Here is a 25,761-nt window from a genome sequence, read left to right as displayed (position 1 = left end):
TGAAAACACTCAGAACACACGCATAGCCACAATGGACACTGCTGGCCAAAAGACTGATCTCAGATGCATGCATACCATAAATGGAACATATATATTTTGACAGTCACTCAAAAGAGAACCTTAGCCTTGACTTCGTAATGTTTTCTGAAAAGTCCTGAAAAGACAGAAGTCTGTCTGTGCTTCAAAAAAGAATTAAGCTGGTACAGGAAAAGTACTACACAGTTTTCCCTGATATCCCACATTATATTAAGCACAGATGTTGTAGTGAGCTGTTTGACTTAATTTTGAACTCTAACGCTCGCTGGCCTTTAAAAAGAAAATCTAAGCTTCTGGTTCACTTATTTAGGTTCACTAAAAAAAATTGTTTCCTCCCTTGGGGTTCACTCATGTACCAATAAAAAAAAAATGAAAGTCCTCAGTCACATTCATTACCCTTGGAAGGATTCCAGTGAATGGTCATTAAGATGATGAGAACAGTGTAGCAGAGTTGAGAGTACAGAGACTAGGGAGAAAGAACAGGAAAGATTTTCCCTCCTCTACAAAAGGACTAAGGGGAAAAGGGAACTGAAAGTAACATGTTTCAGTACTGGTTGGTCTGTGTAAAGATAGATGGATGTGATTTTTTTCAGGTGGCCATTAGAATAACTCAGAAAGACTACTGAAATTTTGTGGGTTTTTTATTTAAAAAAAAAAAAGAAAAAAAAAGACAGGTTTTTGCCAGTTCTTTCTGCTCCAGTCATCTCACATATGCCACACAAACATAACTGATAAGCAGAAAGCTTTTAAAAAAGTTATAAACAATCTGGCAAGGGGAAGAATCAGAAAATCTATCAAAATAAGGATAAGTAGGCAGGATAATTAGAGAAAAATATATATTGAATATAAATTCCATTGAATATTCTAGCTAATAATGAAAGGTTGTTCAAATGTATTCACAACAGACAAGAGGAGAGGGAAATCTGATCTACTCATACCAATAGTGGAGAAATTGAGATTGTTTACTAAAAGGTTATTTTTCTCTCTGAGGCTCTTTTATGCCTTTACACTTATTAATAATTGGAAAAAAAACCCGCCTAATTGTTTTGCAGCTTTCACTCTTGAGGCCCTCACTTCACATTGACAACTCTTCTGGCTGAGGAAACTTAGATGAGGCTCCCTCATTAGGCTTGGTCAATCTTCTTCCCCTAAATAGCCATAGGGATTGTAACAGAACAATGCAAGGCAGGCTAGCTAGCTGTCTGTGGACCGAGTGATCTGTCTCTGCAGTGCTCCCACTCCATGACAGCCTAGTTACAGGGTTATTTTACTTCCAGCTTGACAAGAAGAGCAGCAAGTGGAGAGCTGACTGGGACAATAGGGAGAAATTTGAGTATTGTACGTATTTACTTGGAATATGGAAATGATTAACAATTGACTCAAGTTTAGGTTTGAACTCAATTCTCTTATTCTTTTCTTCATTGTAGAAGTTATGCATTACAGTTACATATACAACTGAAGTACTTGCTTGATAGTCTTATAATAATAATAGTGTCTATATATATATTATATATATATAGGTTCTTTTATTGCCCTCCTAACTATGGTATCTGAGTATCTTCCAGCAGTACATTGAGGAATGTGAAAGATAAAAAAGCTTGACATGTTTACTCCTGAGAAAAGAAGACTGAGGGACGCCCTGATAACAGTCTTCAAATATGTTAAGGGCTGTTATAAAGAAGGCAGTGATCAGTTGTTCTCCACATCCACTGAAGGTAGGACAAGAAGTTATGGGCTTAATCTGCAGCAAGGAAGACTTAGGTTAGATATTAGAAAAAGCTTTCTAATTATACGAATAGTTAAGTGCTGGAATAGGCTTCGAAGGGCAGTTGTGGAATCTCTTATCATTGGAGGTTTTTAAAAACAAGTTGGACAAACAGCTGTCAGGGATGGGCTACATTTACTTGGTCCTGCCACAGCGTGGGAGACTGGACTTGATGACGTCTTTAGGCCCACCCAGCCCTACATTTCTGTGATTCTATGTGGCCACCATCTGTCATATGTGGTTTATTCTCTAATACTCTCCCCAGGGTAGAAATGTGCGCAGTGGAGTGTTTTGTTTTGGATTTTTTTTATATAATACACACATACAGAGCTATGGTTTATGCTAGAAGAGGCAAGGTCAAAGAAATGTGCAAGGCAAGGTTCAGGAGTTTGATTTGGGACAATGTCAAATGTTCATACCAGTTTTTGTTTTATCTACACACCCATCCCTAACTACGATAAACATATTAGAAACACAGAATGATAGTGCTTGAATATGCCTGCTGTAAACCAACCTGTTTTAATACTGGTTTAACAATCAGAACAAATGTATGGATCTGGTCACAAGTATACTCAGTGCAGAGGAATCATGAGCAACTGTTACATAGTTCAGCTCACTGCAGACTTCATTTAAGTCAAAGATAAGAATAGAAGGCATTGACAGAAGGATTTCACCTTATGGGTTTTACTAGAAGACCTAGGTAATAAATTATTATATACTTTATGTGGGAGACAAATATCAATGTATCACCCAAAAGACACTGAAGATTCTTTTGACACTCAAAAATACAGGACTTACAGACCTAAAGGAAGTAACTTTTTAATTAAAACCTACTGCAAAATAACAATACTGCAAAAAACTCCTGCAAAGGCTTAATATATTGCCTTAGGAGACAAATGAACCTTGCCGTTCCAAATGAGCTATGTTTATTCACTTATGAGCCCAGACCTCCTATTAGATTTTCTTCAGGGATCTTGCAGTATCTTACTAGATTGAGCTTTGCCTGACATTCTTCTTTGTAAAATTAGATTTAATATTGACCTTAAAAATAATAATATCCTGCTTTGCCAAAAAGATGTTCTTACCGAATTGGAGGATCTGAAGGCAATAATAATTAAAATTATGAATTTCCCTTTAAATATTACTGTCACAAACATTCAAAAGCACCCCACTTTCTCTAATCATATGGGCTAGACTGTGTCCCTGCTTTATATGGCTGTACACAAGCAAGGGGCTGGGTATGAAGCCCATATTAAGAGAGTCCAGGAGTATCTCTTCCCGGCCAGCTTTACAAAAGGCCCTTAAAAGGCACTCACAAAGTGTTTGGAGAGGCATTGCTTCTCTCTGACAAATGATGCCTGCCTCAGGTAGTGTCTCTCCATACTGCCCCTCACAATCTGCTACTCTCAAAGGGCTAAACTGTGCCTGATATTAGTGGCTTCTGTGTGAAAGAAGGGAGAAGGAGATTTTGAGAGTCCTTGGATTTATATGGGCACTCAGTTCATTCTTGGGAATAAATTGTGAGGGAAAGGCATACAGCATTTATAGTTTAAACAGTTCAAGTTAGCATGGCCTCATTGAGAGGATTAAAAGATCATGGTGTATTGCAGTAAGGTGTGGAGTAGAGGAAGTGGGCTACCAGATTAGCCCTAAAGAAAAAAAAAGACTGGATTGGGCCTTTCCCTCTTTTTCCTCATCTACTAGGGAGATTTTGGTTAAGGACTTTGCATGTTCATTAACTTCAAAAATATTCAGATTCCATCTGGGATGAGGAATGGTTCAGCTGTTTATTTTATTTTATATTTTATTTTATTGTTTGAATGCATTTAATGAATGCATAAACAATTACAAATATGTTAAGGGTAGAAAAGAGCCCAAATAGTCAGGGCATGTGTCAAGCGAATCCTTTTTTATGGGGGTATTTGAGGAAGGAGATCTTACTTAAAAGGTTCCATTGGGTGTTACTGATTTTGTTTATATGTTTAATTGTTCTTTTAAAACAACTGTCAAAGATGCCTAGGGCTTAGGATAAGGTCATTTGGTCTGTATTATAAATCTAAATTAAAAAAACAAAACAACTGGAGATAAATGTAGAAATATAGCCTTCATAAAATCTCCATGCAGTTCTCAGGTTAAAAGGAAGTGTATCATGAAAGCACAATAAGTAAGCAAGAAGTACTATAGCTCCATATAATTTAGTTATTACAGCAAATAAAACTATACAATAATCTATATTAAAAGAAAAGTACTGACTATAACCAACCTGTAACATTACAGTTTATCCTACATAAAACAAACATCCTAAGCAAAGTTAAAGCAAGGACAGTATTCAGGTTAAAAGCATTGAACAAGAAGTTTTCAGAAATTCATTATCCAACTCAAATTAATTTTGTGTTTCTTCTGTCTAATTTCAAGTACTCAAGACATGCTTAGCATCATTGCAGTTGTACACAATGAACTTCTGATCATTAGAATGAATTTGTAGTATGGCAGGGAGCAAACATTTATGAACACTAATAACTGAAAAATACCATTAAAGTAAATATTTTCTGCTGCGCTTGAATGGACTTGCTATATTCATGAATATATGTATGCACTTGGTTTGATAAAACATGTCGTGTTTTCAAAATTGAATACGTAAGCTTGTCCTTATCCTCAGAGAAGACAGAGAATTATGATTGCCAGAAAGTGTCCATTTTTAAAAAATTTTCACTGGACTAACTCTCTCATCCTTTGTTTGGTTCTAGCAGACTTTTGTCCAATGATGTATAAAAATGGTTAACATTTCTTTTCATCTCTGTATAGTATTAGACAGCGATTTGAAAAAATTCCATCTGTCTAAAAAAGACAATTTAACAGCAACAAATTCTTTCTTTTTCAGATTTTCTGAAAGAAAGGGTACTCAGAAGATTTTAATAGACTCTTGTGCTTGATTAAGGCAGATTTGTCAGATGAAAAAGAGATGCTGGGGAAGCCAGCAACAATCACCAAGTCTGTCACACGTAGTCTATCTACCCATCATAAATTCCTGCTGATGATAGTCCCATAATCCTGTAAACAGGGGATTAAATATGTATTTAACTTTTATACCTCAACAACCCCTTTCACCTCAAATCTCCATAGAACAATCTGCATTTCACTTACGGTAGCAGGGTGAATTATTAAAAGAACAGAGGTCTGATTTTTCCCTGGTTATTCTAAATAACTGACATTTTTGAGTAGGAAAAAATAACCAACAAAATATACTATTATAAAATGTTTGCTGCATTTAAAGTGGAGCTGGATCTTGTTATTGATTATCCTAAAACCTTCTGGTTTAGGAAAAAGTTAATTCGGGTCTCAAAGAATACTTTCCTGTGGAATATTTTCCTTTTTATGACTTGCTAATCAGGTACTAGTATTTTGTTAAAGATCTGTTATTTTTAGAGGGGGGTATTGCGGTTTCAACAGCATGGGTTCTGTTCATCCCACAGGTACCAGGAAGTATGTAAGGATGGAGGGGTCTTTATTGTGCCATGGAGAGAAGAAGTCACTCTAAAGGGAAGGTAGGAAGTGTTTGCATTGGTGCCTACCACTAGGGTTTTGTCAGGGGAGGAGGGCTGTAAATTGCAGTTGTGGTAGCCAACAGAGCAAAAAATGTCCAAGGGACAAGCTGAATCAGAATATCCCAGTGTTGCCAACTCTCCCGATTTTGTCACATGCTTATGATATTTGGAATTTTTCTTAGAGCCCCAGCTGCCAGAATCACAAGAATGCAGGAGAATCTTAGCTTTCATTATATAAAATTTAAGTTTCTAGTTGTACGATTGTGGAGAAAACCTTAAAACAAAGCCAGGAAGCAAATATAAAGAACCAAATATCTTTTTAAAATTATGATTTTTAAACCAATGTTATGAGGTTTGAGACCTGACTCATGATATTTGAGTGCTTGGAGGTTTTCTGTAAATTGGTATTGGGAATTTTTTGACAAAATGTTCTTTTGTTGGACAGTGCTGATCCAAAAACAAAAACTTCTCATGGAAATGTAACAGTTTTAATTAAAATTTAGTTAGGAAGGGTTTCAGTTCCAGGACAGAATTTCTGGTCAGAGACAGAGAGAGAGAACGCCAAAAAAAGCCAACAGCGCAGTGCTTCAGGCACTCAACTGGGATGCCAGATAGAGCAGGGACTTAAACTGGGGTCTCTCACATTCCAGGTGAGTGCCCTAGCCACTGGGATAGTGGCTATTCTGGGGGTGGGCTTGCCAGTCTGACTGTTTTTTCTACACAAAAATTCAATAGGTCTCAGTTTTATTTTCATTATGTATTGGAACAAATGTCAGAATCTTATACAGCAGGTTAGACTAGATGATCACAGTGGACCCGTCTGGCATTGGAATTTATTATTTATTTTTATTAAATGGAATTCTTGTTTTCTTGCCAGACCTAGTTTTCAGTACTGATTTCTGTCACCCATACTACTAATGACCCTCACCAGCACCATACAGTTCTGCCAGCCTTCATCTGTACTGGCTAGCTGGAGGCCCTTCCATTTGAGGGGGAAGGTTTTGGGCTCTTCCATTGGGAGAGGGCCTGCAGTTTGTATTACATCTGCTTACAATCAAAGGTTGAATCTAGCCCTGTCTGTAGGGGTATAAGGCTTCTTTTTTAATATATCAAGAAATAGAAAGATATTGATAGACAGGTGTAGTAAACTGTGTGACAGTGAGAGAAAACACCTGCATCCTTATAATAAAATGTACGTTTGTCTGGCTGACCGTCAAGGTTATTTCTCGGGCTGCACTATTCCAGACTGTGCCATACACTAAATCAAAAGCTCATCACCTGCAGTTATAAAAAGCAATTTTTGTGTTTCAGATCAACTAGTGACCAAATGACCCTGTTAACAATTCATGTAAACTCACCAAAGCATGAGTTTCCTTAGCAAAGACATAAATTACATGCCATTAGTGTTCAGAAAGTGGCGTTTGACTGAATCTCTCATTCCATTACAACTGTTGGTGGAAACGGACAGAATTTCATTTTCTTACTATTGCTATGAGTTGAGAACAACAAATTCTTAAATTAGTTCTGAAGTAGAAAAATATAACAAAACATTGGACATGTAAATGTATCAATATTGCATCCTGTAATATTGTATGATGGACATTCAGTTACAGTAGTTATGATACTTTTGAGTGATAGGGTGATGTGCAACCTCAAAACTAATAGTGTTCCAAATACTGTTGTGCTTTTAAATCTTGGAGTTGTTTGACTCATGCCATTTTTCCTTTAGAATTCAGTATATTTTTATTAATATAGACAGTTTGTTATAGTTATATTCCCACAGTCCAATATACTTAACTAAACCAAAATGTATTTTTAAGATATGCACTTCTATAAAAGCTAGTAATGTGAAAGACAGTTTAAACCACAAAAGATTTTAAATTATGTACATCAGCAGAGGCAGATATACGTCTAAAACAAAATAAGCTTATAAAAATGAGTTCTATAATACTCAACTACAGTAGGTCTTTACAATGAGCACTTCCACTTAATAGGAAATATAGATCATTTATCAGAAAGATTTTCCCAATATATTTACATTTCCAAGTATTGTTCTCTTTTTGGTCAGTACAAAGTAAAACAATTTTTAGTTTAACTGAAAGTGTTCCTGATGTAAGAATGTGTGTCTGAAATTATTTAAAATTATACTGTGAGCTCAAGCAGGGTGGTGGTGGTAGTCTTTTAAAACTTAAAATACAATACACTGTTTGAGTTATACTGTTAAACTAAACTGTCAGTATCAGGTACTTCGATATAATATGGTCGGAATAGGTGCAAGACAAAAATAATTGCATGTTAAGTATACTTTCGAGATAGCGTAGCAGCTGTACGTATTAAGAATGGGTTCAACTTTTTACTTAAAGCAAGGATTCAACCTCTTTGTTTTGTATGAAAAATATAGTGTAATTTACAGCTCAATCCATGAGTAAAGATTCAGTTCCCTAGGGATTTTCAACTGAATCATTATTTAGTTTATGAGTTAACTGAAACCGATTTAAAAATGGGACCTTTAATAAATGTCCTGTATCTGACTTTTTTTTTTTTACTCCATTTACTAACAAGTGTCTGGCTTCCTATCTTTCAAACTTTTCATATTATTACAACTCATGGTCAGCTATCAAATGTACATTTGAATGAATTAGGTTGTGATAAAGAAAGTTATTAATGATTGTTTGTTCATATCCTTTCTATTATATTAACAACATTCTCCTATTCTAAATGTCTTCATAGTATAATGTGAAACCTTAATCACAGCCTGAGGAACATAAGCAAATATTTAGAACTGATGTGTGTTTATGGGGGAAGCATGAACTCATAATTGGGGTCTTGCAAGGCAGATTTAATGTGCTGCCTGTAGTGTGATTTCTTATCAGCTAGAAGCAGAAGGAAGTTCCTTGTGATAACAGAGTCTGTCACTATCAGTGTAAATGTGCTCTGCGGGCATTGGTGTACAGTTAAGAAGCATCCTATAATTGGCATTTCCCTGCTTCTTAGGTTTTGCTTTGGGAGGGAGGGCGATCTCACACTTAACCAACCTCAATCCCTTTTAAATAAAGATTGTGTTTATGGAATAACATTATATATAACAAACCTCTCTACAGTACATTTAAAACAGAATAAAGTATTACTCTATTGCAATAGTAGAAATAAGAAATTTGCCTTCCCTTCACCATCTTTACTGAGAAAAAATTTATAATTTCTAATTCAATTTATTTTCCCTTACCCTGGTTCCACAATATGAACTTTAGGTTATTCCAATGCAAACAGAAATTGTAAACCTTAAATATATTTTACACACATATAATATCAATGCTTCATGCAATTATGGAAAAAGAATCTAGACTTATTAAAACCAAAATCCAGGAAAAGCTAATATATTTTAATCATAGTGGTAGGATTGTGTCAGATCACTTGTAGAGTTGCATGAAAATTGTCAGACACAGGTTTGCCCTTTCACAGTCAAACGTAGATGTTGCATTACTTTTTTGTTGGGAAAAAAAAAATCAGTACAAATATTGCCAATTTCTATTCTGTTAAAATTGTATGGAACATTACCAAGCTATATTCTGTTTTCTCATGAAAACCTTTCCAAGTACAAAACTGATATCTTGCTCAATTGATTTAGTACCCAATGTCTCTCCTTTCCCTGGCTTCATAAGAAATTTATTTGTTTTCTTACCTAAAAGTTCATTCTCTTCAATTGATCCAATGGAAAAATTAGCTGGACTGACTGAAGGACTGGAAGTAAAGCTTGCATATCCAATGGATGAGTTGATTTCAAAATAATCGTGGCTGTGATTTAGTCGGTGAAATTCCAGAGAAGATACTATTGATGTTCTCTGTTTGGGCTGAAAAAGTAGAGTTCAAAGTGTAACTAATTAACCCCAGACATTAGATGATTTCCCCCATCTTCATTATTTGACATTCACCCCACATAATTGGAGTTCATCTCTTTCTAAAAAATTTATTTAGCCAAAAACAAGACAAGCTGTGGTGACTTAGATCTAACTTTTTCTCCAAAATCTGAACAGTAGTTTTGCATACTTGTCACCTTAATCACAGAATCATTTTTGCTTAGGAAGATAACATGCTTCTACAGGTTTACTTATATTAATTGTAATCCTTTTTTAAAACACAGAGGTGCACTCCTTTCAGCAGCTAGATAGCTGGCTCTGAGCTTTTGCTCCACTCAACAATATATCTTGCAAAACATTTAGATCTATCTCACGGATGGTCTAGAAAGTAACAAACCAGTAATAATAGTAAATAAATTCCACTGAGCATGGTCAGGCAGCTCCCTGATGTTTATTCATACAGGCAAGGCTCTTAAATTTGACTGCAGGCAAGGCTGAGCTTAATTAATCAAAGACTCTCAAAGATCTAAAAGCTTATTTAGAACTAAAGGGACAATGTCTTCTTAAAAGCCATATATTGGAAACACTCATTCCTTCACCTATTTGCATAATACTCTATATTATTAAAACTGAAAGTACAAAAATGGAGGTGGAGCTTTGGTTAGCCTCTCAACATGCCAGGGTAGCACAGCATATGTAGAGATCATCTGAAGAAAAGAATCTGCTCCCGGTGAGGGCCGGTAGCAGATGATTACCCTAGGAGCAATGGCTCTTCTTGCGGCCATGTGGCTACTCAGACCCCTTACTCAGCACAAAATGCTAAAGTACAATTAGCCCAATGAAGTAATTTTCACTTTTGTTTATGGCCCATTTCATTTTGAGGTTATTAATGTTGAAATGTTTATATTACAAATACAGAAAACAATGTATTTTGCTAAAAAGCAACTGTTTCCATTGGAATGTTAAAAAAATAATCTTGAAACGTAATTTGGCTCAGGTTTTGTAAAAGATTTCTTGTTCAATCGCAAAATTTTGGGCATAATATAAATTGACTGTGTCCTGTTAAAACTGAAAGTTGTGTAGGTTAAGGATAGGCACGCAGCTGCAACTAGTTTGCAGTCTATGGAGGGGAATTAACTTCTTTAATAATCCAAAAAATAATGTATGGCTTGCAAGGCTCCTTCCTAGGGCTAGTAATTGCTGTGAAGATTTTCATGAAGGCGGACAGACTCCCGCATCAAATAGCTTTAAATAAGAGGTACTGGTATGGGTCTTAGCCAAACTACTGATCTGAACAAAAATGCAACAAAAGTGCACCATTTATTTTTGCTAAAATGCAATTCAGCAGTGACATAATTATGTTTAAAAGGGATATGTTGCAAGAAGTTTTCTTATTTGGGGGCCTTGCAGTCGGTCAGTTTCTTCTGTTGAGAGAAGCTGATGTCATGGAGTTATGTCTGGTATAATTGGTTTATTCACACGAAATACAGGACTCTAGTTACTCTTAAACTGAGACAGGCCCAACCTCACTTAGGCAGCTCTGGAATCTCCAACTCAGTCACCCTGAGCAGCCACCTCCATCTTTGTTCTTCCAGGCCTCCAGTCATCCTCCTAGCTGCCATGGAACCTTCCCCTCCTGGCTGTCCTATATCAGTTGCCAGTCAGAACAGCAGCAGCAGATTCACCACGCTGCCACCAGCTGACCTATTACTGCTCATCTGATTTACCACGTTAGTCTAGAATGACATACACTACAGTGGCTTTTCTTTGAAAGTTTCTGCGCAAACCTCATGCACAAATCTTTGAAAAAGCTATTCCATTCATTTCAAAGGGATGGATGCACGCACTTAAGTGTTTTGCACAAGTAAGTCTCCAGGACTTATCTGGTAAGAAGTGATCTCTTGTTGATCCTAGGATTTGTCCTCCTCCTAAATTCCCCCCACACTGATACTAAGGGGCCATAATCATTAATCCCAATTGGCAAAGGGGAGAGAGGGATATTACAGTAGGCCAGAAGGGTTCCCTTTTGGTCACATGTTACACAACTGTTGGAGCAGGGCTGCATGGCAGGGAACCACAGGTGATGCTTTCCTGGTTTTAGGGAACGCTTTATGCAGCTTTAAATGACCATTTAATAATAAGTCTGATTACTTTCATAAGGCAGCCTAACTTGCAGATGGATAGTAGCTACAGCCTCAGTAGTCTATATGTAGGTGCTTTCACCCTACTGTGGCAAAGATGCCTGAGCACTTAGATCTAAGCGAGAAGTCTTTTAGTACAACTATGCAAAGGACTGATTTTTGGAATTCCTTCAATATTCCTGTGCATGCAGAACATTAGGATTGCAAATCCACCTAACATACTAACAGATGGGTAAGCAGATAACCTTCCTACTCTGCTTTGAATATAGTCTACACGCACACAGAACTCAAGTTTACCCTCTTCCTGGGCTTTGACATTATTATTTAAATCAACAAAACCAAAACTTAACAAGATTTGTTTCTAATCCTAGGGTTCTTCTACAGAAACTTCTCTATCTCAGCCTTTAGTTTCCTTTTCCCTAGAGGGGCAGGCAGTCTAATTCTGTTATATTCAGATTGGAGCTAACAAGAACCACCTGCCAGCATGCAGCAATTAGTATAGTTATGCATGGTTCTAGCACCTGAACATTAGTGGCACAATAGAGGATTCTTATCCCTGGTCCTAGAAAATGTCAAGCTATTACAATCTGCTAATAGTTCATTAATATATGCTAGTTGCGGCTAGAAGCACAAATCTACCTAGTACAAAGTTAAGTCAGAGCAGAAGTACCGAGAATGAAAACTCACAGGGTAGCCTTATCTGCTGCAATTAAAAACTGCCAAAATTTCTTTTTATGAGAAAACTGATGGCCTATAAGCTCCTCTGCAGGAGCTTAGGGTCAAAATATTGGTGTCATGAGGCATGGTCTCAGGGGAAAGGCTGAATAACACAGTCCATAGGACTTCCCTGAATTAGTTCCTGTGTGAACTAGAATATATCTTTAAAAAAATATATTTTTCCATTTATAAATTGCCAGTGGTGGAGAAACAATGAAAGTCTAGACACCCTTTTTCATATGTACCACATCACAACCTTGATAAGACATCAGTCCAAAATGAAGCAATGTCATTGCAAGTCAATTTTCTGTAGCTTTTTGATCCAAAATATTTCACATGCTAAAAAATAGCAACACCGAACAATTACAAATTCAGATATCTAACTTGGTTCTCCCTTCTCAGTTTGAGCCATCTATAGGTTTATGATCCCTTGGAAGAGGCAAGTATACTAGGCATAATGGTTTCTCAACTCATCTATTTAAATAGCAGTCTCATATTTCCTTACATTATAAAAAGATGTGCATTTTGTAAGATGAAAAATAAAGAAAAGTGGTAGATTGCACCCCTTGCTATTCAAATACAAAGTAAATAATCATAAAATGAAATTTTTGCTCATGAAAAGTGCTGAATTACCACAGAAGCTAGAGAATACTCCTGTTTACCCAAAGAACAGGTACAACATAGGCAGTGATGGTTCAGGCTTTACACCTGTGCCTTCCCATGAACCTGTATTTTGACCTGGAAGGCTCAACATGCCTGTTTCAATCTCGGCCTAATTACTGATATTAGCAGCAACAAGTGTGCCAGCTGTGTATTAATTGTACATCTGCTTATCAGGATCTGGACTGAGAGATTCAGTCATCAGATGGCAACAACTTTTAGTCACTACTGAACTGGGTTTGGTTCAAACTAGTAATCTAGAGTTGGAAAGACTTGATTGTCCTATTACCAGTCTCCCAAGATAACTAGCTCTTCAAACATCAAAATAAATGAACACATAGAAGAAACACTGTCATTTTAATTATCTACATTAATGTTTTCATGGCTATGGCTATTACAATTTCATATCTCAAATTATAAATATGACTAAAATTAAAGAAAAAAAGCAGCAAGTTTCAGCATTCATACTGATAATCTTGATTTTTTGCCTAATATCTTAATTCAGAGCACCAGGCAGTAAATATACTGTATTTAGCAGCAAATAGTCCCAAGGAGCTACAACAGAAACCTCATAACATCATGGGAATTTAAAAAAAATGAAAGAAGGATAAATAAATGTTTGCATTACTTTAACCATAAATTATTCTCTACTATAAAGGCAATAAACTCAAACTAAATTTATTTAATTTTATTGCTAATCACAAGATTCCTAGTGACTTCTGTTTCTACTAAAGAGATTCTGAATTAATACAAAAAGAAAAGGAGGACTTGTGGCACCTTAGAGACTAACCAATTTATTTGAGCATGAGCTTTCGTGAGCTACAGCTCACTTCATCGGATCACTTCATCCGATGAAGTGAGCTGTAGCTCACGAAAGCTCATGCTCAAATAAATTGGTTAGTCTCTAAGGTGCCACAAGTCCTCCTTTTCTTTTTGCGAATACAGACTAACACGGCTGTCACTCTGAAACCTGAATTAATACAATGTGACCTCCGGCATGCTGCTCATTCAGCTGGTCCACACTTCCTCAGGATGGCCTGACAGTGTGTTAGCATACTTTCTGAGACATCTGAAAGTTATTGATACACACAACGATGGCACAGCTGCCATTGTCCCTTTGTGTATTGTTGTGTGCATGGAGTATCCACGGTGCTTTCTGTTCCTGTACATTCACAGTGCCTCTTCTCTTTGTTATCCTAGCGCCTCTTCCTGACTCCTCTGCTGGATGAGGTAACCAAATGTCAGCAATCAGCTGTGCTGTTCTTCCCTCCTCCCCTGCTTTATCTCAGACCACCATTTTGCTTGACACCAGTGGTTGGGAATGAAGGAGGGTACGTATGGTGCTTCTCTCCTCTTCCTTGGGCCCCAACTGTCATTTCTTAATTTCATCCAGAGAGCAGCAATGAGTTCTCAGCAGCTCTACTGCAGCTCTCCCACTGTCAGGAACTCAGCTGCCTCCAGACTCAGTGCCTGGCAACCCAGTGAGCTCAGCTGGGCCCAATAAATGCTCTCAAACTGACTGTGCTCCCCAGTTGGTCAGAAGAGCCAACAGATCATCATTTAAATGCTGTAGCAACAGCAGCACACTGGCTGCTCTATGTATTCCACATTTATATATGTACTCGGCCCGCTTCTTGGCTGGCCCTTGTTCTGATTCTTGCTAGTTCTGCTCCAGCCCTAGTCCCTGCCTATGTCTGAACTCCTGGCTCTGACCACTGGCTTGCCTCCCGGCTATGCCTTTGGCTCTTCCTTTTGGTGCTGTTCTGACCACTAAGATAATACAACCTAGTGGTTGGAGCCAGGAGTCTATCTATACCTCCTGTGACACCCACTTTGTTCTGATGCACTAAAGCTGTTGCATTTTTGTGGGTATTGGTTCCTTTTTAAAGGATGGGATTAGTATTAACAGTGGATCTTTAGCCTCTGAGAAAGCGCCATTTTCACAAACTGTATATGCACTATATTCACTGAAAAATGTTTATTGAATTATTCATTGAGGCTTTTACATATTCTGTGATCCACTTTTCAACCATTTACCTATAACAGGCCTGATCCTCAAGTATCATAGACTCCAAAGAGTTGAGGATGTTCAGTACTGCACGAGCTTGGGCCCATATACTGTAAATAGAGATCTGAATAACTCTGAATTCCTCTGACTCTTATGTACACACTGAATTAGAAAACTAAAACTACAGGACAGCTCCAGAGAGGCAATTCAGCTTCAACAAGAGAAAAGTATCTATTTAGAAACAATATTCTCTAAACAAATCACAATTACTAATTGTGAGGATTATTCACATGCTTAAACTTAGATATGTGCTTAAATTCCTTGCTGAACCAAGGGTGGATCAAAGCTTTAATGCACTCAAACAGCTTGTTTTCTTTTTTCATCACTACTGTGTATTGAACAGATGTTTTTATTTTCATATTTGCTTAGCTCTAATTAAAATCATCTAATTGGAATAATGTTTTGTAATGAGTTGTCAAAAGAGAAGGTCTATTACAATGTGCACGATTAATAATATTTTAGTTAATGGTGTTAAGTAGTCACTGAGTATCTAAACAAGGATTTCTAAATATTCTGCTCTGGAGATATTATCAGCCTTCTCACTAACTATATGATAAAGTATACTTTTATTTCTAAACATGTATGACTCATACATATTTTTAGAATACTACAGAACTTTTTTTTGTTCTACTTGCAATCATATGTATATGAATTATTAGCTTTTTAAATAGACATTAATAGCATACCTGTTATTTCTTTTTTGACTATTTCATAGAGCGTTCTTGCTTTCAGTATTACTAGGATAAGGAAGGTTTTGAACGATTCCCAGTAGATTTGGGCAAACACTTTAGGTTTAAAAATAATTCCATATAAACAAATACAAGTGTCTGAGAATCAGGAACTAAGGCTATGTCTACAGCAATTAAACACCCATGACTGGCCTGGGTCAGCTGACTCGGGCTCGCCAGGCTTGGGCTGTGGAGCTGTAAAATTGCAGTGCAGATGTTTGGGTTTGGTTTGGAACTTGATCTTTGGGAACTGCGAGGGGGAAGGTCCCAGAGCCCAGGCTCCAGCCTGAGCCGGAATGTGACACTGCAATTTTTAGCCCCGCAAGCCCAAGTCAGCTGAACTGGGCCAGCCGCGGGTCTTTTATTCCAGTGGAGATGTACTGGAATAAAAAGAAAAAGAGAGGGAAGAGCATCTTTGCCAGCAGGCTGGCTAACCTAGTGAGGAGGGCTTTAAACTAGTTTCACCGGGGGAAGGAGACCAAAGCCCTGAGGTAAGTGGGAAAGCGGGATACCGGGAGGAAGCACAGGCAGGAATGTCTGTGAGGGGAGGGCTCCTGCCTCATACTGGGAATGATGGGCGATCAACAGGTTATCTCAAGTGCTTATATACAAATGCACAAAGCCTTGGAAACAAGCAGGGAGAACTGGAGGTCCTGGTGATGTCAAGGAACTATGACGTGATTGGAATAACAGAGACTTGGTGGGATAACTCACATGACTGGAGTACAGTCATGGATGGTTATAAACTGTTCAGGAAGGACAGGCAGGGCAGAAAAGGTGGAGGAGTAGCACTGTATGTAAGGGAGCAGTATGACTGCTCAGAGCTCCGGTACGAAACTGTGGAAAAACCTGAGTGTCTCTGGATTAAGTTTAGAAGTGTGTGCAACAAGAGTGATGTAGTGGTGGGAGTCTGCTGTAGGCCACCGGACCAGGGGGATGAGGTGGATGAGGCTTTCTTCCGGCAACTCACGGAAGCTACTAGATCGCATGCCCTGATTCTCATGGGTGACTTTAATTTTCCTGATATCTGCTGGTAGAGCAATACAGCGGTGCATAGACAATCCAGGAAGTTTTTGGAAAGCGTAGGGGACAATTTCCTGGCGCAAGTGCTAGGGGAGCCAACTGGGGGGGCGCTTTTCTTGACCTGCTGCTCACAAACCGGGTAGAATTAGTGGGGGAAGCAAAAGTGGATGGGAATCTGGGAGGCAGTGACCATGAGTTGGTTGAGTTCAGGATCCTGACGCAGGGAAGAAAGGTAAGCAGCAGGATACGGACCCTGGACTTCAGGAAAGCAGACTTCGACTCCCTCAGGGAACAGATGGCCAGGATCCCCTGGGGGACTAACATGAAGGGGAAGGGAGTCCAGGAGAGCTGGCTGTATTTCAAGGAATCCCTGTTGAGGTTACAGGGACAAACCATCCCGATGAGTCGAAAGAATAGTAAATATGGCAGGCGACCAGCTTGGCTTAATGGTGAAATCCTAGCGGATCTTAAACATAAAAAAGAAGCTTACAAGAAGTGGAAGGTTGGACATATGACCAGGGAAGAGTATAAAAATATTGCTCGGGCATGTAGGAAAGATATCAGGAGGGCCAAATCGCACCTGGAGCTGCAGCTAGCAAGAGATGTCAAGAGTAACAAGAAGGGTTTCTTCAGGTATGTTGGCAACAAGAAGAAAGCCAAGGAAAGTGTGGGCCCCTTACTGAATGAGGGAGGCAACCTAGTGACAGAGGATGTGGAAAAAGCTAATGTACTCAATGCTTTTTTTGCCTCTGTTTTCACTAACAAGGTCAGCTCCCAGACTGCTGTGCTGGGCATCACAGAATGGGGAAGAGATGGCCAGCCCTCTGTGGAGATAGAGGTGGTTAGGGACTATTTAGAAAAGCTGGACATGCACAAGTCCATGGGGCCGGACGAGTTGCATCCGAGAGTGCTGAAGGAATTGGCAGCTGTGATTGCAGAGCCCTTGGCCATTATCTTTGAAAACTCGTGGCGAACGGGGGAAGTCCCGGATGACTGGAAAAAGGCTAATGTAGTGCCAATCTTTAAAAAAGGGAAGAAGGAGGATCCTGGGAACTACAGGCCAGTCAGCCTCACCTCAGTCCCTGGAAAAATCATGGAGCAGGTCCTCAAAGAATCAATCCTGAAGCACTTACATGAGAGGAAAGTGATCAGGAACAGTCAGCATGGATTCACCAAGGGAAGGTCATGCCTGACTAATCTAATCGCCTTTTATGATGAGATTACTGGTTCTGTGGATGAAGGGAAAGCAGTGGATGTATTGTTTCTTGACTTTAGCAAAGCTTTTGACACGGTCTCCCACAGTATTCTTGTCAGCAAGTTAAGGAAGTATGGGCTGGATGAATGCACTATAAGGTGGGTAGAAAGCTGGCTAGATTGTCGGGCTCAACGGGTAGTGATCAATGGCTCCATGTCTAGTTGGCAGCCGGTGTCAAGTGGAGTGCCCCAGGGGTCGGTCCTGGGGCCGGTTTTGTTCAATATCTTCATAAATGATCTGGAGGATGGTGTGGATTGCACTCTCAGCAAATTTGCGGATGATACTAAACTGGGAGGAGTGGTAGATACGCTGGAGGGGAGGGATAGGATACAGAAGGACCTAGACAAATTGGAGGATTGGGCCAAAAGAAATCTGATGAGGTTCAATAAGGATAAGTGCAGGGTCCTGCACTTAGGATGGAAGAATCCCATGCACCGCTACAGACTAGGGACCGAATGGCTAGGCAGCAGTTCTGCGGAAAAGGACCTAGGGGTGACAGTGGACGAGAAGCTGGATATGAGTCAACAGTGTGCCCTTGTTGCCAAGAAGGCCAATGGCATTTTGGGATGTATAAGTAGGGGCATAGCGAGCAGATCGAGGGACGTGATCGTTCCCCTCTATTCGACACTGGTGAGGCCTCATCTGGAGTACTGTGTCCAGTTTTGGGCCCCACACTACAAGAAGGATGTGGATAAATTGGAGAGAGTCCAGCGAAGGGCAACAAAAATGATTAGGGGTCTAGAGCACATGACTTATGAGGAGAGGCTGAGGGAGCTGGGATTGTTTAGTTTGCAGAAGAGAAGAATGAGGGGGGATTTGATAGCTGCTTTCAACTACCTGAAAGGGGGTTCCAAAGAGGATGGCTCTAGACTGTTCTCAATGGTAGCAGATGGCAGAACGAGGAGTAATGGTCTCAAGTTGCAATGGGGGAGGTTTAGATTGGATATTAGGAAAAACTTTTTCACTAAGAGGGTGGTGAAACACTGGAATGCGTTACCTAGGGAGGTGGTAGAATCTCCTTCCTTAGAGGTTTTTAAGGTCAGGCTTGACAAAGCCCTGGCTGGGATGATTTAACTGGGAATTGGTCCTGCTTCGAGCAGGGGGTTGGACTAGATGACCTTCTGGGGTCCCTTCCAACCCTGATATTCTATGATTCTATGATTCTATACCCTAAATCCATGCCTAGGCTTTGGGTCTATTGGGCAAGGTGCTAAGTACCTTGACTTTAATGGGAATCTGGGATGCTCAGCACTTTGCAGGGAGTACTCAGCATCTCACAGAACTTGGCTCTTTCTTTCTTTCTTTCTTGTGATATGAAATGCTATATTAATGGGTCTGCTGGCAGTAGAGTATTTCCACACCTGTGTAGGGCTGTTCCACTGGATATTTCACAAGATTTTCTTAACTGTCCCCTGCTATTCTGTTACGATTTTTGATCGATCTCTTAAAGGAAGTTGAAATCAGTGGAGATGAGTAATGCTGAGGATGGGATGACCAGCCTGAGGCACCAGAACAGTATCTAACAAATTATGTTCTTTTTTTTTTTTTGAAGTGCAAGAAACAAGCAAAAAAAAAAATGTAAACACCAGTTTTCTTTGCAGCAGCTTTGCCTGCAAGTAACCCTGACTCAATGTCAGTAAAATAGAAAAAAAATCATAGCTATATTACACATTTACTAGGAATTTCTGAGGTTCTGGGAGCCAGTGACATTGATCTTTGTGGTTTATCTGTTAATAAAATTGTGAAACTGGCTGCTAACATCTCAAAAAATGTTTGAGATACAACCCATACTGTTTCAGCTGAAATGTTGGCAGTGTCATTAACTCTACCACAGACTACTTGTGTGACATTAGACAAGTCACTTAATCTCTCTGAGCCTCAGTTTCCAGTCTGTAAAATAGGGTAAATGATAGTTCCTTTCTTCTACCACATAGCTCTATGGGACTCCAGTTTCAGTTTGGACCTCTCAGCTATACTGTAACACAGATTAATGATGATTGCTGCATCTTAAAAATGACTTACTACATATTGATGGAAAAGCATGGTAAGTCATTTCCCAGCATACCTGGTAATGTTTGTAGTGTCATAAAGCATGATCAAGTCCTTAGGCTTTAGCCACAATTTTTGAGGGAAAATGGTCTTCTGGGATTCTAATGTCTCCTTTGCCTACCCACAGCCATTTTTAAAGACCTTTCTACAGCATGCTTGTGTGAGTGGGGAGGAATCTACCTGTAAAACATTTGGATCCAATTTCCTCTGCAAATGTAAATCAATGCCACTCATTGTGTCAGCCAGAGAGGCTCTACAGTGACTGAAATAATTTGCTCTCTCCTCTAAAGACCTAAACTACCTCCACATTGCTCCTAGACCTGCCAGCTGTGACAGACCATGGCTGGCACTCAGACTTGTTGACCATATGCTGCTAGTGTATGAGATTACCATTCTTTTAAAGACAGTACTTCCAAAATCAGCGGAACAGAAGATGTTAAAAAGAATTCTTCTAGGAGGTTATTTGGGAGTTGAGCAATATAAACAACAACAAGTGTGAGAGGAAGGCAATTTTAGCCAGTAATATTCAGATGGATAAAAAAAATCTTGCATCTAAATGTGACCTGTCACAAATACTGAAATTCATTCCGCCATCCCATTCCCCCACCCCCACCCCCCACTTATTAAACACCAGATCACTGACAACAATATCAAGGAACAATCCTGTTCACATAAAATGAGCATTTATTCACGGAAGATAATGCCTGAGACATTTTTTTAAATAGTCCACACTTTGGACATCATAACTGCAGTTAGCCACATGAAACCCACCTTAGCAAGACATGAAGAGAAAAAGTAGTCAATACATTATAATTAATAAATGAAGAATTTTAAAAGGTTTCTCTGAGAGTTCAGAATTGAAATTCATGATTATTGCCCAAGACTCCACAAGTAAATGGCTCGGCCAAGAAAAACAAATTCACAAAAGGAGATGCTGAGATGGTTGAGCCTTACATCTGTGTCTTGGAACATTATAGAGACATTATTACAAGAGAATGTGGCTCACCTAGGGTATGTCTACATGGCAATTAAAAACCTGCAGCTGGCTAGTGCTGATTCAGGGCTCGAGTTGCAGGGCTGTTTAATTGCAGTGTAGACTTCCTTTCTCAGACTGGAATCTGGGCTCTAGGACCCTGCGAGGTGATAGGGTCCCAGAGCTCCGGCTGTGGCACAAGCCTACACTGCACTTAAACCGCCCTGCAGCCCAAGCCCCAAGAGACTGGGAGTCAGCTTGCTTGGGCCAGCTATAGGTATCTAATTGCAGTGTAGACATACCTGTATTCAAATGCTGATTAACAAGTGACTTGCTGTAAATCCAGAGTACTTTGTTCAGTGTGCTGACTAATGCACATAAGACTTTACATGTGGGCTTAGTCTCATTTAGGTTTGTGTTAGACTACGATTTAAAGATATATCAGTCTAACACCTTCTACAGCTCTAGCACAGACAAGACAAGATGTACTTTAGTACATGGTAAGTGGTCAAAATAAAGCTCAAAGGACTCTAAAGTTTTAGAAGGTGTAACTTAGATCAAGCTATCTTTCACAATCTAACAACACACCTTTAAATCATAGTCTAAACAGAGCCCCTTTACACCACTCTGCCAGTATCAGAAAGTCTTGGAGGGGGCATAAATGTAATTTACGACCATTTTAAGGGACTCTCACACTGCCAGAGTAGTGTAAGGGGGGCTCAGTGTAAATGAGAATCAGGTTCAAGAGCTCCTATCACTCTAACAAAACTGAAGTTGAAAATAAAAGAATAAGGGGTTCAAATAAAATCAAGCAGACAAAACGAAAAGCTATGTTATGGCAGTTTTACAAAGGTGTTTCCAAAAGTGGGATTTTGTTCACTTACAGAATCACTCTGATAGTGTTTGGAAACCAGCAATTATGTGCTATGAAACACACAAATATTAAACATTCATATTCAAAACTCTGATGTCACATGGCATTTTATAAAAAATGTTTCCAATCATTCCTTTCAGCACAAAGGACTGTGAGTAACTCCAGAGTGAGAGGAACACTCCAGAGTGACAGCTTGGTGTTTCATAGAAGCATAACTCATGAACAGGAGTTGTACTTCCTTTTCCAGGCTAAAGTTTAGTAATCAAAATAATCCTTGATGGAGTTAGACCATGGCAAAATTTGTCTGAATAAAATGAAGAAAAAAAAATCACGGATCTCACCTTCACTCAGTCATACGCTGAACTTCATACCATTTTTCTGTTTGTTCGTATGTAACATGATAACTCTGAATCAATTTCAAAGAATGTTCAAAGCCTATTGATTATGGTGAAAATTGGAAAAGCTTGCTTCTGAGGAAAATCAGGGCCTCCACAGCCCCTGGGTCTGCAGGCAGAGGAATCCGTGGGATGCTGTCTTTGCTGCCTACACATATCAGAGGCAGCTTCTTAACTTTCTGCGTAGGGAGCCTGTCTGTAGCCTGGAGTCTAACAGTAATAAAAGAGCCTTAAAGGGAAGGTTTTTAGAGGGAATGGAGGACTTGGGAAGGCAGTGGAATATGAAGGAAGCAAGGATCCAGAAGGGATTGGCTGGGTAGTGGCAAAGTGCGGTCCTAGAAGACAGAGGCAGATGTATGCCTTTGCAAAAGGACAAAGCAGCTCTGAGTGCAGGGGCTGGGGGAGCTCACTAGCCCCAAACAGCCAGAGAACTTTACATTCTAGCACTCGCTGTCCCATCCAGTCACTCCCCTAGTATGTCACTATGCTGGATAGAGAAGAGGAAAAAAGTGGTATAGCAGTTTAGTCCACTTTTGTGCTGGGGCTGTTCCCTGCAGGCTATTTCTGTTCCTCTTAAAACCTCTCTACTCTGTCAGAATCGTGTAAAGGGGCCCTAGCAGGGAACAAAATATACCCCTAAAATGAATTAATCTGTATGTATTATATGTTATCATTATTATTTATTTGTATTATGATAGTGCCTAGAGGCCAACCAAGACAGGCACTGTACAGTCAGAGTAACAGTCCCTGCTCAAAAGAGCTTGCAGTCTTAATAGACAAGACAGACAAAGGGCAGGGGAAAGGGAGTAAATATATAATCAGAATTAACAGAGTGATGTTTTGCAAACATCATGTTAGTTCCACAATTTCTTTTTTAAAAATTCTTAGGGTAGGGTTTTGTTGGGAGGAGATTAGCTAAATGGAAGGGTGGGGGGGACATAGCAGATAGGGATCTAAGGGAGATACAGGAAAGAAAAGGGAAAGGGGAGCTAAGAGCTGTAACAGATCCATCTCCACGGTGGATTGGGCACAGAGGCAGACACATAAATACACACTGACCAATAGGTTACATACTTCCTACTACTGAAGTGTTCTACATAGCAAAAAGGGTGGCTAAATATTATGTTAAAGTTATTTTGACTGTCCATTCTAACAAGAATGGTGAAGTTCTGACCATAACCCCTTTTCTTCTGCAGTAGGATGACAGCACCGCTGATACCATATACACTGAGAGTGCGTAAATGGGTCTGATTTAAATCCAAACAACTCCTCTCCTGAGTCCCTATGAACACTATTCAAGATGAACTAGCACAAGAACATCACCATTCAATGTTCTGGGTCCATCTGTTGGCAATATCATGATGAAAACAGATTTTTAAATGCTATTTTCAATGAACTACCACACAACCACTTGTTCCAACAGTATTTCCAGTGCCTGTCTGCCTGCCTCCTATTAGAAAAAACAACTAAGAGGGAAGAAGATACTTCAATAGCACTATGATGTAGAGGGGGAGAGATAGAGAAAGAGAGAACCTACAGAAATAGAAAAAGGGGGAGACAATTGGGAAAAGGCAAAAAAGACCAAGAAGATAATATTCTAGACATAGTACAATGTGGATTCAGGCCAGAACATGGAACTGAAACTGCGATAATGGCACTAATGGATGATCTCCAGCTGTCAGTGGATGGAGGGCAGACATCCATTCTCAACCTTCTGGACCTATCTGCAGCATTTGACACGGTCAACCATGTCAACTGCTTCTCATGTGAGAGGCGGCAATGGAGCAGAGTAATGTGTTAATATGGTTTGAGTCATTCCTGGAGGCATGTACCCAATGAGTACTGATGAGAAACTTCACCTCTACCACTAGACCCTCACCATGGAGTCCCACAAGGATCAATTGTCTCTCTAGTCCTTTTCAACATCTATGTGCAGCCACTAGGTGAATTGGTCAGACAACTGAAGTGGCACCAATATGCAGATGACACACAGCTCTACCTGTCTTTCACCACATACAACCACACCACTACCATCGATGGACCAATGTTTGGATGGCATCAACTCATTCATGTCTGTGTCACCTCTCAGTTGGACTATAGCAATGTGACGATATACCTTGGCATGAAGTCTTCAGCCTCTCTGGTCTCTCCACAAGTTTCCCATGGACTACTGAATCAAGTTCAAAGTCTAGGTCCTTATTTTCATGGCACTGCATTGCCTGGGCCCATTTTAGCTAACAGACCACCTAAAGCTCTGGGATGAAGACTGTACTCAGCAACTTTGCTCTCTGGCACAACAGAATTCTCTACAATAAGGGCAAAACTCATCCGTGTGGGAGACAGAATCTGGGGGGAGGAGCTGGCCCCAGCCTGTGGAGTGAATTCTCCAAGAACTAAAAGACTATCACAAACCTCATCACCTTCTACTCAAAATATAAGACATTTCTTTGACCTTGCCTTCTTTAACAGATACATAGTAACATGTGTCTTATAAAAAATTAATACAACCAAAACAAGACACACCACAGCATATGCTTCTCTTCCTGAAGAAAGGATCAGAGAACAAACAAATAACTTGTGACAGATGTTAGTCACGTTGCTTAATGCCCTACGGGAAGATATTTAGGTACTATAGTGTTAAGCAGGTATAAGACCCTTTCGTCTATTCTATACACAGAATTAGAAATATGTGGAAAAGTTTAAAGTTATGTAGACTCAACAATAATATAAGAGAAAGTAAAATAAATAATGTCCAAAAGGTATGGAATCAAGAGGACAGAAGTATAGTGAGGGAAAGGGGCCTGGAAAAAGGATAAAAAGAGAACAAAAACTTGGAGGAAAACTAAAGGCAGCCAAATAAAGCACTAGCATTAAACAAAAAAAATATTTGTCATTAATTCTGTAACAAGAAATAGTTGTATAATTATTTTAAGACATTGTACATCTCTCTGACCATATTCCCAGAGGTTTTAATTTCCCCATGTATAACCAAGATCTTTTTCTGGGGTCAGAAAATATTTTGGACGTCTCAGTTTCTCCATTTTTTTAATTATCTACATTTATATATTCAAAAGGTCCTTATTAGAGACAGAGTACATGCATACATACATGTGCGTGCACACACGGTCAACTGTTCACAGAATCAGAAACAAATAACAAGAGAGTTTATTCTGATGACCTACCTGAGGGCGTATAACTTTTACTATATTTTTAAGTGCAGTGTCTGGTGATGGAGGAGAGCAGTCAGGTGTTGGGCCTGTAGAGCTGTTTCTATGGTTACCAGTTCCTGGTGCAGTAATCGCTACCTGAGGTGCATTATCTGTGAATAAAAATAGCATTTTGATGAACCTACTACATATTCTAGAACAGTATATGTCTTTTAAAATCAGAAAATACTTTTGAAAACAGAGCAATATTTCAACTTTGAAAAATTAACATTGTTGAGCACAGACAGTGAGGAAAATACTGCATATTTATCCTATATTTTTAGTACATTTTTTTTCCATTTAAGCTGGTATATATCACCCCCTATGGTACCTAAATATTAGTGCACACAAAATGAAAAAATATTGTTTAATTCATTTTTCTGAATTACTCATCACAGTTCCTAATACTGCTTTTATAATCAGAATAATCTAAGGCTAAATATCAACTGCCGGTCATATTGCTTTTCGGTCA

The 25,761-nt window shown here is 39.2% G+C and overlaps 1 protein-coding gene across 6 annotated transcripts in view; it reads right to left on the bottom strand.

Annotated features, from left to right (window-relative positions):
• ANKS1B (ankyrin repeat and sterile alpha motif domain containing 1B) overlaps positions 1-25,761 on the bottom strand; it is a 749,199-nt gene that overhangs the window by 454,458 nt on the left and 268,980 nt on the right. For all 6 annotated transcript variants that reach the window (XM_074941837.1, XM_074941834.1, XM_074941833.1 and 3 more), the window contains 2 exons: positions 25,266-25,402; positions 9,026-9,194 (listed from right to left, as the gene is read on the bottom strand). In XM_074941837.1, coding sequence (XP_074797938.1) covers positions 9,026-9,194; positions 25,266-25,402 — 306 coding nt within the window. The remainder of the gene's footprint in view (positions 1-9,025; positions 9,195-25,265; positions 25,403-25,761) is intronic.

This window comes from Natator depressus, chromosome 1, assembly GCF_965152275.1.
Source record: "Natator depressus isolate rNatDep1 chromosome 1, rNatDep2.hap1, whole genome shotgun sequence".
Taxonomy (NCBI): domain Eukaryota; kingdom Metazoa; phylum Chordata; order Testudines; family Cheloniidae; genus Natator; species Natator depressus.
The sequence above is the reverse complement of the archived record's forward strand: the minus strand, read 5'-3'. Positions and strand labels throughout refer to the sequence as shown.